Here is a 13,482-nt window from a genome sequence, read left to right on the forward strand (position 1 = left end):
CGTAGTTACATGATTCAGATAGTTTTAAAGAGAATCATCTATAATTCCTAATCTGATAAGATTAGTTACTCATAATAATAATTGACATGACAAAAGAGTTAAGAAAATTATACATAACCGATGTAAACCACGATGGCGAAACCCTCAATTTGTATTTCTCCTTTTGCTAGATCGTAACTTTCTCTCTCTGCAAAGTGATAATCCTGATCAATATAGCTGCTGCCTTTATATATGCATAAGAAAAGCCAAATCCCCTCCCTCACGTGACACATCGCATCCCACTAACTTGGTTTAATTGACACGTCATTAAAATATTGGATTGTATCACTTTGCTTATGCTTTGCTGACGTCACGTGTCGGTCCAATTGTAGAATCGCGCCATGAAGAAATAAGTGCAGCGACGCGAGAAAAACAGAAGATGCTTCATCAAAACTTCATTATTTTTTTCAAGTATTTTTGTTCTTTTGGTCTTTTGTCTTCAAACTCTTGGATATGTCAATTTCTTCAAAAATTCCTCTCTTTGACAGTGCAATATTCCTAAAAACTAACTAAAATGTTGTAGAATTATAATTAAAATTAACAAATGACTAGCTGTCATCACAACCCCAAACTTGAATTGTTGCTTGTCCTCGAGTAACATGTCTGCCGAAACAAAAACTGTCAGAGAATTAACAAATTAATTTGAATGATAAAAATCTCATAAACTTTTCTCTTCATCCGGCAATAAAACCAACGGTCTTAACTTTAGTGATCCTGCTCAGTCAATACTCCGACTTCTTAGACTTCAATTAGATTCAGTCCAATGAACGTTTCACACGATGCTCAAAGTTCAACCTTATCTCTCACTCACCAATTCACTCAATTTGACAAGGTATTCACTCCATCAACATGCAAATGCTATTTTACCATAAGCTTGAAAAAATTCTAAACGTCAATCAAAGTAAATACATCACACACATTTTTGAGGTCTTAAGGATTATAACTTGGCTTGGGTAACAGGTAGATAGATTTGGGAAAGTAGGCTAAATTGGAGTTATATATCTACTACTATTCCCTTGATGAAAAATACTATTATCGGGGCTCAATTCATTGTTAATAAGGTACTTAGAGAACTTATCTTTCAATTTTTTTTTCTCTTTTTTTTTTTTTTGAAGATGCCACTATTTTTCATGATTAATGGCTCTTTATTTTTTTTGAAGAAAACTCAATTATTTTTGTGAGTCTCTTGTTATTATTATCTTTTTGTTTTTTTTTTTTAAGTTCTCTAGTACCCCTACCCCAAACTTAAGATGTTGCTAATTCCAAAAGCAACCCCAAACTTAAAATGATGTCATGACAAGAAAATTTAAAACTTATACCTAACTCCAAGGAGGGCAAAAAGATAAAAAATTTCAGGTCTAAACGGCTTATAACTAGGTTAGTCACCGAAAGAAAAGGGGAATATTTTAGGCTCAAAGTGGTTTAGCAACAGATATATAATAACAAGGTAGCTTGAAAAGGCTCAGAGTACCAAACAAATGTGCCTCTATGTGTGAAAATGTAAAACCAATCAACAGTAGAGAATAGTCGCAAGTTCTAGAAAATATACAAAGCATGGATACACTCATAAGATGTGAAAGAAAAGGGTATACCATGGACTTTATTTGGCTCAACATGCTCACCAGCAGGGGTATCTGAAAGTTGAACTAGTACACTGTGCAAAACTCCATCTTTCCAATTCGTCTCTTTGTCTCTTGAACCATTGCACTTCATGAGCAATCACACTGCAATTATTCTTTTATGTGCAAGTTTAAGAGATTTTCATCATGCAAATTCAGGTATTAACACACTGACAATTCTGAAAAGACATAAAACATTAAACTTGAAAATAAACAAGACAACATAAAGATGAAACACAAGAGATTGTCAGCAGATGACATCATTGATAGTCTCTCTTTTTTTGTTCTTTTTTCTTTTTCCTTTTTTTTTTTGACTAAAAATAAAGACTGAAATAAAATATATCAGATGGGTTGCCTCCCATCAAGCGCGTGTTTAACGTCCCGAGCTTGACGATCTACCCACCAATGTTAGGGTGGATACTTGATAGTTATTCCAACCTTGGTTTCTTCCTTCTTGGGGCATATATCATCCTTTTTAGAAACAAAGACCAAATTTTCAAGTGCCAGCTTCCTAAACCTCTCCCACTTGTTCCTCCATTTTTTTTCTTTTCTTTTTTAGAGGTGTTTTTGGAGTTTTCAAAGGAGCTTTCACTTGTTTCATGCTTCCTCCCTTCTTTTTGTTTTCTTTAACAAGAACATTAACTTGCTCGATTGATCTAATTGGTGGCTCATCTTGAGCAATTTCCTCCTCTAACTCTTCAACTATACCAACCCGGTAACATTGAGGGTTTTCATTCTGATGACGCATAGCCTCAAATACATTAAAAGTCACTTGTTCATTTTGAAACCTCAACATTAGCTCACCTAACTCCACATCTATCAGCGCTCTACCGGTAGCCAAGAATGGTCTTCCCAACAATAAGGGGATTTCTGAGTCTTCATTCATATCAAGTATAACAAAATCGGCTGGAAAAAATAAATCATTAACTTTCACCAACACGTCTTCAAGAACTCCGTAGGGATACGTGATGGAGCGATCAGTCAATGTCAGAGTCATTTTTGTTGGCTTAGGTTCCCCACAATCAAGCTTCCTTACCATGGATAGCGGCATCAAATTAATACTAGCTCCTAAATCACAAAGAGCTCTTTCAACTTTTACCTTACCAATTGAACACGGAATAGTGAAACTCCCAGGGTCTTTCAACTTCGGGGGAAGCTTCCTTTGCAAAATTGCACTACACTCCTCAGACAAGGCAACATTCTCTTCATCCCTAAGCTTCCTCTTACCTGACAAGAGATCTTTCATAAACTTGGCATATATCGGCATCTGCTCCAAAGCTTCACTGAAGGGAACATTAATTTGCAAATTTTTTAACACCTCTACAAACCTTTTGAATTGCCCTTCTTCTTTTTCTTTCTTTTTCTTAAGGTGAGGATATGGAAGCTTCACATAAGAAGGAATTACCTGCTTTTTCCCATGTTCCTTGAGAAGCTGGGCTTTGGTTTTTCTAAGCATCGAATCTACATCAATTAATTTTTCTATCTTTTTGACTTCTCCCTCAGTGTTTCCCTTATTCCCATTCTCACTTTTTTCTTCCTCTAGTCTCTCATTTTTTTCGACTCCACCCTCCTTTTCTACTTCTCCATCATTTACAATCAACCACTCATTTTCTACTTCTCCCTCAGTTTCACTCTTTTTCTCTACTTCAGACTCTTTTCTTTTCTCACTCTTTTTACTTATTACCGATGGTACCACTCTACTTCTCAACCCAATGGCATTACAACTCTCATTCCTTGGATTGTCCAACATGTTTCCAGCAAAACCCTCATTAGACTGAGCAGCCACCTGTTTTGATATTTGCCCAATTTGTGTTTCAAGATTTCGGATGGAAGCTTCATGATTTCTGTTGGATGTTTCTTGACTGGCTCTCATCGCTTCGAAGTTACTCTGAGTAATCTGCATGAACTTATTAATTGTTTCTTCCAAGGGAGATGATTTTCTAGATGGTGGATTTTGAGAGTTCCCTTGAGAAAAATTACCTTGATTACCCCACTGCAGATCAGGGTGATCTTTCCAACCTGGGTTATATGTGTTGGAATAAGGGTTATTTTTCTGATATCCTCCGGCATAATTAACTTCTTCAGCTTCAGGTGAACACATTCCATTAGTGTGTGGCCCGTGGCAAAAATCACATTTGACTTCTTGAACCTGACTAGCATTCGCCTCTGCTAAAGACTTTGCAACTAACTTTTTGTTTAATATCTCGATCTGGGCTAGTAGAGCTGTGTTTGTGTCAACTGCTATCACACCTCTCTTCCTGTCGCTTTTGGAACGATACTCATTCATGCACATGTTCTCCACCAGTTGTCTGACTTCATCCTCATTATTATTTCTAATTGTACCTCCACCTGAGGCATCTATAAGCATTCTGGATTGCATTCTCAGACCTCTGATAAATATCTGCATTTATTCCATGTTGTCCAAAGAGTGATTCGGACATTTCCTCAGTAACAATTTGAAATGCTCGTAGGCTTCATATAGAGACTCTGACTCGCCCTGTTCAAAATCAGTAATATCAGCCCTTCTTGCCAGAAACATATCATTAGTAAAATAACGCTCCAAAAATTTATCTTCGAGCTCTTTCCAAGTGTTTATGGTACCACTCGGAATACACTGCAACCAGTCTTTTGCTCTTCCCATCAAAGTAAACCCAAACAACCTGAGTTTAATTTGACTATCAGTGTAACCTTCAGGGCGACACATAGTACATGTCTCATAAAAGCGTTCCAGATGCTCCCATGGATCTCTGATTGCACTTCCATCAAATTGTTTATCCCTTAGCCTGGTGAGAACTATATTCTTGATGTCAAATGTCATAGGATTCGCCGGTTGAAACCCCATAGAAATTTGTCCTGCATCTGTTCTGCGACAATAGTCTCCCATGGTACGCCTAGGCGGCGGTGGTGGGTCATCGGCCATCGTGCCTTCTTCTTCAAACTGAGAACCTGTGTCTGGAGGAATTCCTTTAGATACTTCAGCCAGCTGTTGCTCAGCTAACCGTGCTAACCGTACTGCTTTCCTGTTCGCCTTTGCAGTCTTCTCGATTTCAGAATAAAAAAGAAGCTCTGTTGCAACTTTTTTACCTCGCATAAACAACAATAAAATACCTCAATAGCACTGTTCAATATGAATAAATAAAGTATGATTTTTTTATTTTTATTTTATAAAAAAAACTAAAAATAAGTAAATCCAAAATAAAACGAAATTGCCTTATTAAAATTAATCAACAATCCCCGGCAACGACGCCAAAAACTTGATGACAATTTTAGCAAGTGAACTAAATTCGTCGCTAAGTAATAAAATTTATAAAGTTCGTATCCGCAGGGAATGTTTCAATCTCGACAAAACAATCGAATCGTATTTAGGATTAATAAATAAATTGCAAAGGGGGGTTTTCAGATTGATTTGTAGTAACAATGACAATAATTAAAATTGAAAGAAGGTTGAAACGTAAACTTTTATGAGAGAAAGACGATTAGAAATTATTTTGAATCATCTCTTTGTCCCTATCTGGTACTCTAGGTTCTAGCCCTCAATAATAAAATTCTTATAATTACGATAATTTAACAAAATAGACCGAGTCTAATTCCTTGGCTCATCGATCTCGTTTATCTAATATAGCACCCTAATTCCTTAGGTGAAACTAATATTATCAAAAGCATGAATGACCGTTAAATTCTTAATCATACCAACTAATTCTTTATTCCAAAAGCAATTACGATTGGCAAACAATTAATCTAGTTCCAGTATAAACCATAGGGTCAATAGTGATTTATAACTTAAAATCAATTCGAAAGTGATCAATTAACGAAAAGAAATAAACACAAAATTAACTGAATAATTATAAGTTTCTATTGAATAAACTAGACACTACTAGAAAAATCAAATTTAGAGAGGGAAGAAATCCATCACTAAATCAACAAATTCCCTCACAAACTAATTTAGCGACGGATTTAGTGAGGCACCAAAATCCGTAAAGAAATTGAGCGTCGCAAAATATTTGTGAGGGATTTTGACATCCGTTGCAGTTTGCGACGGATTTTTACCGTCTCAAAGATTAAATCCGTCACTATTTGTAAACCAAAATTCAACTTTAGAACACATTTCCGTAACTAATAGTGAGGGATTTTATGAGGGAAATATTTATGAGGGACAAATTTCCGTCACTAATTTAAAAGAATGTATTTTTGTGAGGGATTTTTTCCCTCTCTAATTCGTAGTATTTCACCTAGTTTTTCATTTTCTAATGTGAATTTTTTTTTTTTAAAAAATTAATATAAATTTAATTGCATCCATAACTATCACATATTATTCAATAAAATACATAAAATTGATTCATATAAATTTAGTACAGTAACTATATTCTTAAAAATACTAGTTACATCCAAATTCTCAAAACAAATTACTCACAAATATAGAGTAAAAATACACTTTAGGGAAAATAAATTACTCACAATTTACAAAATACAGTAACTACATTTTTTTCTAATGTGTTAGATATAGTTTGTTTAATTTGATCTCCTATCTAAGACATGATAAAATAAAACAAACTATATCTTATAGTTTACAAACCATACATAATTCTTCGACTAACTCATCCTCCATATTCGTCTTCAAGTGCTTGTGGTAGATCCCAATCTGCAGCTGACAACTCCAATTGAACTTTTTAAGGTAAAACTAGTTTGCAAAAGAACCTCGGCTTGTTAGTTCATTGATGAGATTATTGTAATATTACAATCCCTTAGGATTTATTGGCCCTCTCCCATCTATATTAAAATGAGATCAAGGTCGGAATAACATTTGGCTTTAAAACAATATGATCCTAGTACGTACTAAATTAGGAGTAACTTACCCTTCCACGTGAATCTTCCATGGGGATGGTGCTATAACATCAGTGGTTAACCTCAAATACAAGACGTTCAAGATGATCACTTCAAAAGACAACAAGGGACCATAAATTAGTTCTTTAATACAAGGGACCAAAACCCAAACTGTCAAGACATCAAGGTGTCAGTCAATATACCAGTTAGCCTATAATTTAGTACACATACATATCAAAGAAACAATTAGTATAATTATGTTTAATAATGAAATGCCAAAGAAATAATATAGTAAAAAGTACACACTTTTTTCAAAGCAATTTTGGACTGTGAATTTGTACCCCACAAAAGAAAAGTAATGAACTCTAAACATCACTAATCTAACTTTAATCAACATGCTTAGGTGCAAATTCTGACACTACCACAAACCATTTGATTCCTTTTAAATGTGCTAAATGTGGAAATAAAAGTCAAATCCACTTAAAATTAATGTTATAATTATTATTTAGATACCTGTGTTACAATTGTCCATTGCAAATCTTGGTGAAGTCTAACAAAAGCATCAAACTTGATTCCTATTAGAATGGGAATTGCAGTCTGCAAGTGAATGTAACATGGTCATCACAAACTCCATAAAAAACCTGATAAGTTGCAATTTCTGTACCTCTAAGACCTCAGCAGTTTTATTTAGATCAAGGATATCATCCTTAGCATCTTGAATCGATCTGACAGTTTTCTTTGTTGATAATCCTGCAAACAGTACATGAATGTAAACTTTCGTCATAAAAAGTGCTAAATTAATGAAGACATTTTCTTAAAATTGAGTTCAAAGGATGGATACAGTAGAATTCATTGCAGATATTTAAAATAGAATGCCAAATTACAACTCTTTATAGGAAAGCATGTAAAACATTTTATAAAAAACTTAATAGCAACCATTAACCTCTCTCAACCAATCAGGCCAAGATATATAATCCTTGTCATGGACAAAAATAACATTTTTTTTACTCACTTAACAATTACATATGGAAATACTATCATGGCATACCTTTCCTCACTTAACCATTATATAAATTAATGTTTAAAAGAAGAAAAAGAAATGAAAGTACCTTGTCTTCCTTTCTTGTTTTGAGAAAGGTTGGCAATGTCACCACTATTACAGTTGTTAACCATTGCTAAGTCAGAACAAGTGCAGAAACATGGAAATAAACTATGATATACAACAGTTTTTGGATGATATAGATTTCGTTAATGCATATAAGAACTATAATAGAAACTTGGCATATTAGAAAGATAAATTTTACTGTCCAACATACCGTGCAAACTACGAATAATAGTTTCTACAGGACCCATTATTATGGCTTGATGTATCTTGGAAGAGTAAAGGTTTGTAGAAAGGAATATACAACTTCCATCATTGCTGGAATACTGAACAATTTCAAAATTCAGTCAACTAAATGTTGTACATTGGGAAAATCTGACTATGGTTTTCAACCTTACATTGGGAAAATCTGATGCCATATGATATGAAGGAAAAAAGAATGCACAAAAAATTAAAGAACAAACACCATATGACAAATCTTAGTTGCATATGGCTTCACCAAGCTATATGACATTAGTAAATGAAAAACAGTTCATTAGCTATTTGTAAGGAATAAGCTCAGTTTGTCCTCTGACTCCTCTCTAATATAGCTTTTATGGGACTGATGCTTAATAACAGTCACCGTGGACCAATAGAGATGAAACCAATTAAGAATTTAAGCAGAAAAATACTTACATGAGACATACTACCATGGATGGCAGCTCAGAATGTCTGCTAAAAGAAGTTAAATCTAGTAAACCTATAAGAAAATATCTATATAATTTAACTCAGATCAAACTCAGGATTCACCTCATAGTAATATCATCCTTAAAAGAACCTAAATGCTCTGCATGTTCCCTCATTGAGTTTATGTTTCCCTTGGTACGTCTAAATTCCTGATGCAAAAAAAAAACAAAATAAACACATTTAAAGTAAACTTAGTGGAACAAAAAATAAAAGTAGAAACCAAGTCATTACAAGCCTCATCAGAGCTTACAACCACAGTTGGAGTGCTAACTAGAGTTGTCTTATATTCTTTTTTCTTTTTCTTTGGTGATTTTCAGGAACTAATATCAGTATTAGAAAGAAAGGATAAAAAAAAAATCAATCTAGGCATGTAGTTGATATCAATATAAGCAAAATCAATCTATATTAACTGGAATCTTAGATCCGTCTGCAAAAAGAAACAAAATCAATCTAGGCATGCAGTCACATTGACGGAAGTTCAATTACCGATAGAGGTGAAGTTCGGTCAACTTTGTGCAGTTGCAGGCAATGTGTGCCAATTCTATATATGTCTGATATGTTTGTGCATAATCCTAACTTCAATCTTACAAGTTCTAAGCATCTTGAAAGATATTTGAGGCTATGAGTTGCTACAAGCTCTCTTATTGAAGTTGTAAAGAGATTGAAGTCGTGTTAGGCTTCTAGCAAAATTCTGGTTTACCTATGTCCTTCATGCCAGAGCAATCAGTAAGGTCAAGCTCTTCAAGCATCAAGCAACTTAATCCCCTAAAGTCACTTCCAGCAATCCTAAAATCAGTATAAGAAATTGAATCCCCAAACTTAAACCCTAAAGTCATTAACAGACACTCAAATTGAATCCCTTCACATTTACACTCCATCAATCAAAAACATTAGATAACAAAATTAAACCCTAAAATCAGTACAAGAAATTGAATCCCCAAACTTAAACCCTAAAATAATTAACAAACACTCAAATTGAATCCTTCACATTTACATTCCATCAATCAAAAACATTAGATAACAAAACACAAATTGAATCGCTTCACATTTACCTCAAATTCATCTTTACAACATGCGATTTCGAACAAATTTCAGTTGAGAAATTTTGATTGAGTTGGAACGAGAACGATGAACAAAACACAAATTGAATCGTTTCAAATTTACCTCAAATTCATCTTTGCAACATGCGACTTCGAACGATTGAGAACAATTTTCGAATGATCCAGAGCGATTCTAAAGGACTGAGAGTGGAGGTTAATGAACGATTGAGTGAAATTTCGGAAACGCGATGAGAACGATCGAGAGCAACCTTGAGCTAGTTGGTTTGAAATTTGGATAACTCAGTGTTTAGTCGTTTCTCTTACTTTTGATATAATAATAATAATCAATAATAATATAATAATATAATATATATATAAAATAAAGAATAAATAAAAGTTTCACTGACGGTATTGGTTGTCCGTAGGTACAAATATTGTTATTGTGACGGAATGTTTTTCCTTTGTGATGGAAATTTAGGGAGGAAAAAAACATCCCTCACTAATTTCGTCAGTAATATAGATTTTTAAAGGAAATGCAATTTTCCGTCTCTAATTCCGTCATAATTAATGAGGAATTTTGTTCCCTCACTAATTTCCATCACTAATTTACCTTTTTTTAGTAGTGAGAACACGTAGTTACATGATTCAGATAGTTTCAAAGAGAATCATCTATAATTCATAATCTGATGAGATTAATTACTCATAATAATAATTGACATGACAAAAGAGTTAGGAAAATTATACATAACCGATGTAAACCACGATGGCGAAACCCTCAATTTGTATTTCTCCTTTTGCTAGATCGTAACTTTCTCTCTCTGCAAAGTGATAATCCTGATCAATATAGCTGCTACCTTTATATATGCATAAGAAAAGCCAAATCCCCTCCCTCACGTGACACATCGCATCCCACTAACTTGGTTTAATTGACACGTCATTAAAATATTGGATTGTATCACTTTGCTTATGCTTTGCTGACGTCACGTGTCGGTCTAATTGTAGAATCGCGCCATGAAGAAATAAGTGCAGCGACGCGAGAAAAACAGAAGATGTTTCATCAAAACTTCATTATTTTTTTAAAGTACTTTTGTTCTTTTGGTCTTTTGGTCTTTTGTCTTCAAACTCTTGGATATGTCAAATTCTTCATAAATTCTTCTCTTTGACCGTGCAGTATTCCTAAAAACTAATTAAAATGTTGTAGAATTATAATTAAAATTAACAAATGACTAGCTGTCATCATTGTGTATAGCCGAACTCTGGAATATTAGGACCCATTTTCCATGTGAACATATGGTTATAAACAAAAAAAATCAAGTTGTCTTATAATTGCTGGTATGTGACTGACACTATGGATACAAATTTCCTACTATAACTGTGTGGATGTAGTTAGAGTATGAAATTTAGATAGATAGTGGAGATATTTTTATTGTATGTATAATTTAAATTGTCAGATAGTGACTGAAATTAATTATTACGTAAAACTGTGAGTTTTTTATTTGTGACATGTTGGCCCATGATCACGTTCATATCCCTTCCAATAATTGAGTTAGGAAGAAAAGTGTCATTTGAGCCAAAGAGACTACTATTACTTCTTGGATTCAAGTTATCAATCAATCTCTCACGAATTTCATAATTAGCCTTATGAATGGACTAAGCATCAACCTAAATCACTATCTCAATTATCCGCTAAATGTACATTATAATTAAACTAATGTATTCTTGTTGATCATAAACTGTTGAGATTTTGTGTAATTCCATATTGTTTAGGCAGTTACTTGTTCTGCATTCTGCAAGTAACAAGAATAGTTTGTTATGATTTGTTGCTTAGGTGTCAAATAATATATATGTTTGTTAGTTAGGGAGTTAATAACCACATTTGAGTTTGTTAGGGTGTTAGTTAGAAGTTAGTTATGAGCTAACTTTGTTGCTTATGTTATGTGTGAAGCAGCTTATATAAATGCTTAGATGCGTTTTATTGGTGATCGTATTGTATTGTGATTTTGGCCCATTAGTGGATGAATAAAATTATCTCTCTCCCTAAACAATTTCAATCTTTGTTGAGCCAATATTCATTGCTTTTCATTCATTTTCTCTTCTCTCATTGCTTCTGCAACATAAAAACCAGTTTGTGCAAGTGTGTGTGTGTGAAGCGCGTTCTGCGCCTATTGAAGCAGTGTATGTGTGCGCGCTTATGTTTGATCAATTGTTGCGCTAATTAACATCTGCATATTTCTCCTTCTGCTGCAACTGGTTGGCCTCTCTTACAAAACCTTGCATTATCAATGAATACCGCTGATTCAACAATAACTTTGGCTGTTTATAAAAAAAATGAATTCAAAAGGTTTAAAGAGTTCATGTGTAAAAGGTTCCGCATTCATGTAAGGATTATAATAAACAGAGAAACAAAGTTTCAAGAGAAGTTAATTAACTTAAAAGTTTAACATACCAGTAGTATTACTAGTAGATGAATCCAAGATATAAATTTTATTCCCATATTATTTCTACTTTCAACGTTGAATTCTTCAGTTATCTCTTCGGTCAAATGAGTATCAAGATATAAAAATAATTTGGCCTATTGGTCTCTTAAAAACATTTTAGGTTTCACAATGATTCCTTAAAGATATATATGTTTGACATATTGGTCATTTCCGTTAAATTTTAACTCCAAATATAACAAAAAATTCCAAACGTTAAAATTTTAAAAATTAATAAGGTTTTTGGTGGACCACTTACACTTAATGACATCCACAATACAGTCAACTAAAACTAATGTTTTTTATAAAAAAATTGACGGAAAGGACCAATGTGAAAAACAGATGTGTCTTTGAGGGACCAATCCAGACTTTTTTTCTTTAAGGGATCATTGTGAAACCTAAAATGTTTTTAAGGACCAATAGACTAATTAAGCCAAATAATTTTTATGTTGTAATTTTTTGTTAAAAGTTTCTTAAATAAATAATTTTTTTATAAAACTTTTGAAAATTGGTTTAAATAATTTTTTTAAAATATCGTTTTAAGTATTTTATCATTTTATTATAATTTTTTTTGGATCATAAAATATAAAAAAAAAACTATAAAAAAGGAGCTATTTTAAATAACTTTTCATAAAGATTATTTTTGTTTAAAAAATTGTGATTTTTATAAAGTTAAAATATCTAACATGAATATTTAAGTTATTGAATGTCAAAATTAAGGGAGAGACGATAAGAACATAATAAGGGTTTAAAAGGTTCCGAGTTCAAGTCTCGGTAAAGGAATAAAATACTAATATTAACAACTAACTACTTTGACGTTTAAAAAAAAGGAGAAGAAGATGATATACATTCTTGAGGGAGCCCTAAAATCCTAACCCAACATTAGTATGAATATGTTTTAAAATTAAAGCAATCGCCAGTTGGTTCAGTGGTGATTGACGCTGAATTTGGTAGGGAGAACCATAATTTGATCCCCGCAACTGCGATCGAGAGGGATCTGGAACCAATTGATGTCAGAACTGACCCCCGAATCAGATTAAACTTATGGTGAAAAAAAAAAGCATTCATGATAACGTTCTTTTTTTTTCTTGATTTTTTGGTGAAATCATAACATTCCATTTTAGACGGGTTTATTGAATGCAATAATGTATTACGATTTTTTTTTTTTTACTAAATAAAAAATATTTATTCATTCAAATTGATAAGAGTACATCGATGCAATATAAATTCAAAATCACTAAAAACAAAAATGAACAATTTGCGAACAAACACGGACAAATTATATTGTTTTGTTTCCTTCAATTATTTTACATTGTCCGTTTGTGGACAAACAAAACAAGAGCAAATATGCAGGGGCTGAAGTTCGAATCCGATCATCTCACTTATCCAACTTAAGGGTAAAACTTCTGGCCAATGGACTAAAAAACAAGAGCCAATGCAATTATTGTTGTGAACTATTATAGCTAGCAATAATGTATTACGACTAATGTTAACAAATTTTCTTCAGTTTATGCGTTTGATACTCAATTGTTAGATGATTTTGTAGGAGTGCAAGTGTTTAAGTCATTTTAAATTTTAATTAATGATTTGCAATTTTGAGAAGCTATAGTCACAAAGAAAGGGCCATTAAAATTTCCTACCATTATTGGTATGAGTTATAT

At 33.0% G+C, this 13,482-nt stretch overlaps 2 protein-coding genes across 8 annotated transcripts; both read right to left on the minus strand.

The window, feature by feature from the left end:
- Positions 1-619: 619 nt before the first annotated feature.
- LOC123896823 lies at positions 620-10,497 on the minus strand. 2 transcript variants are annotated; one of them, XR_006804646.1, is made up of 2 exons: positions 1,632-4,861; positions 620-642 (listed from the first exon to the last, which is right to left on the minus strand). XR_006804646.1 is itself a non-coding variant. In XM_045947211.1 (2 exons), the coding sequence occupies exon 2, from the start codon at positions 4,063-4,065 to the stop codon at positions 2,170-2,172; it is 1,896 nt and encodes a 631-aa protein (XP_045803167.1). In that variant the 5' UTR covers positions 4,066-4,733; positions 10,092-10,497; the 3' UTR covers positions 1,324-2,169. The 2 variants fall into 2 exon arrangements, 1 of the variants encoding a protein (XP_045803167.1); XM_045947211.1 differs by lacking the exon at positions 620-642 and adding an exon at positions 10,092-10,497 and having other exon boundaries at positions 1,324-4,733.
- On the minus strand, positions 6,038-10,101 carry LOC123896824. 6 transcript variants are annotated; one of them, XR_006804647.1, is made up of 7 exons: positions 9,360-10,101; positions 8,371-8,456; positions 7,589-7,632; positions 7,144-7,229; positions 6,993-7,076; positions 6,512-6,590; positions 6,038-6,425 (listed from the first exon to the last, which is right to left on the minus strand). XR_006804647.1 is itself a non-coding variant. In XM_045947214.1 (7 exons), the coding sequence occupies exons 2-7, from the start codon at positions 8,421-8,423 to the stop codon at positions 6,401-6,403; spliced, it is 324 nt and encodes a 107-aa protein (XP_045803170.1). In that variant the 5' UTR covers positions 8,424-8,456; positions 9,472-10,101; the 3' UTR covers positions 6,038-6,400. The 6 variants fall into 6 exon arrangements, 5 of the variants coding, with proteins under 5 accessions (XP_045803170.1, XP_045803168.1, XP_045803171.1 ...); XM_045947214.1 differs by having other exon boundaries at positions 6,993-7,029; positions 9,472-10,101; XM_045947212.1 differs by having other exon boundaries at positions 6,993-7,029.
- Positions 10,498-13,482: the final 2,985 nt, after the last annotated feature.

This window comes from Trifolium pratense, linkage group LG7, assembly GCF_020283565.1.
Source record: "Trifolium pratense cultivar HEN17-A07 linkage group LG7, ARS_RC_1.1, whole genome shotgun sequence".
NCBI lineage: Eukaryota > Viridiplantae > Streptophyta > Magnoliopsida > Fabales > Fabaceae > Trifolium > Trifolium pratense.

Bases quoted from the DNA above. Each gene is read 5' to 3' on its own strand.
- LOC123896823 (XM_045947211.1), bottom strand. From the start codon at position 4,065: ATGCAGATATTTATCAGAGGTCTGAGAATGCAATCCAGAATGCTTATA.
- LOC123896824 (XM_045947214.1), bottom strand. From the start codon at position 8,423: ATGAGGGAACATGCAGAGCATTTAGGTTCTTTTAAGGATGATATTACT. The intron at 6,591-6,992 runs GTATCTAAATAA...TGTCTTTTGAAG, and splicing joins AATGGACAATTGTAACACAG to TGATCATCTTGAACGTCTTG. The intron at 6,426-6,511 runs GTAAGTTACTCC...ATTTTAATATAG, and splicing joins TGGAAGATTCACGTGGAAGG to ATGGGAGAGGGCCAATAAAT.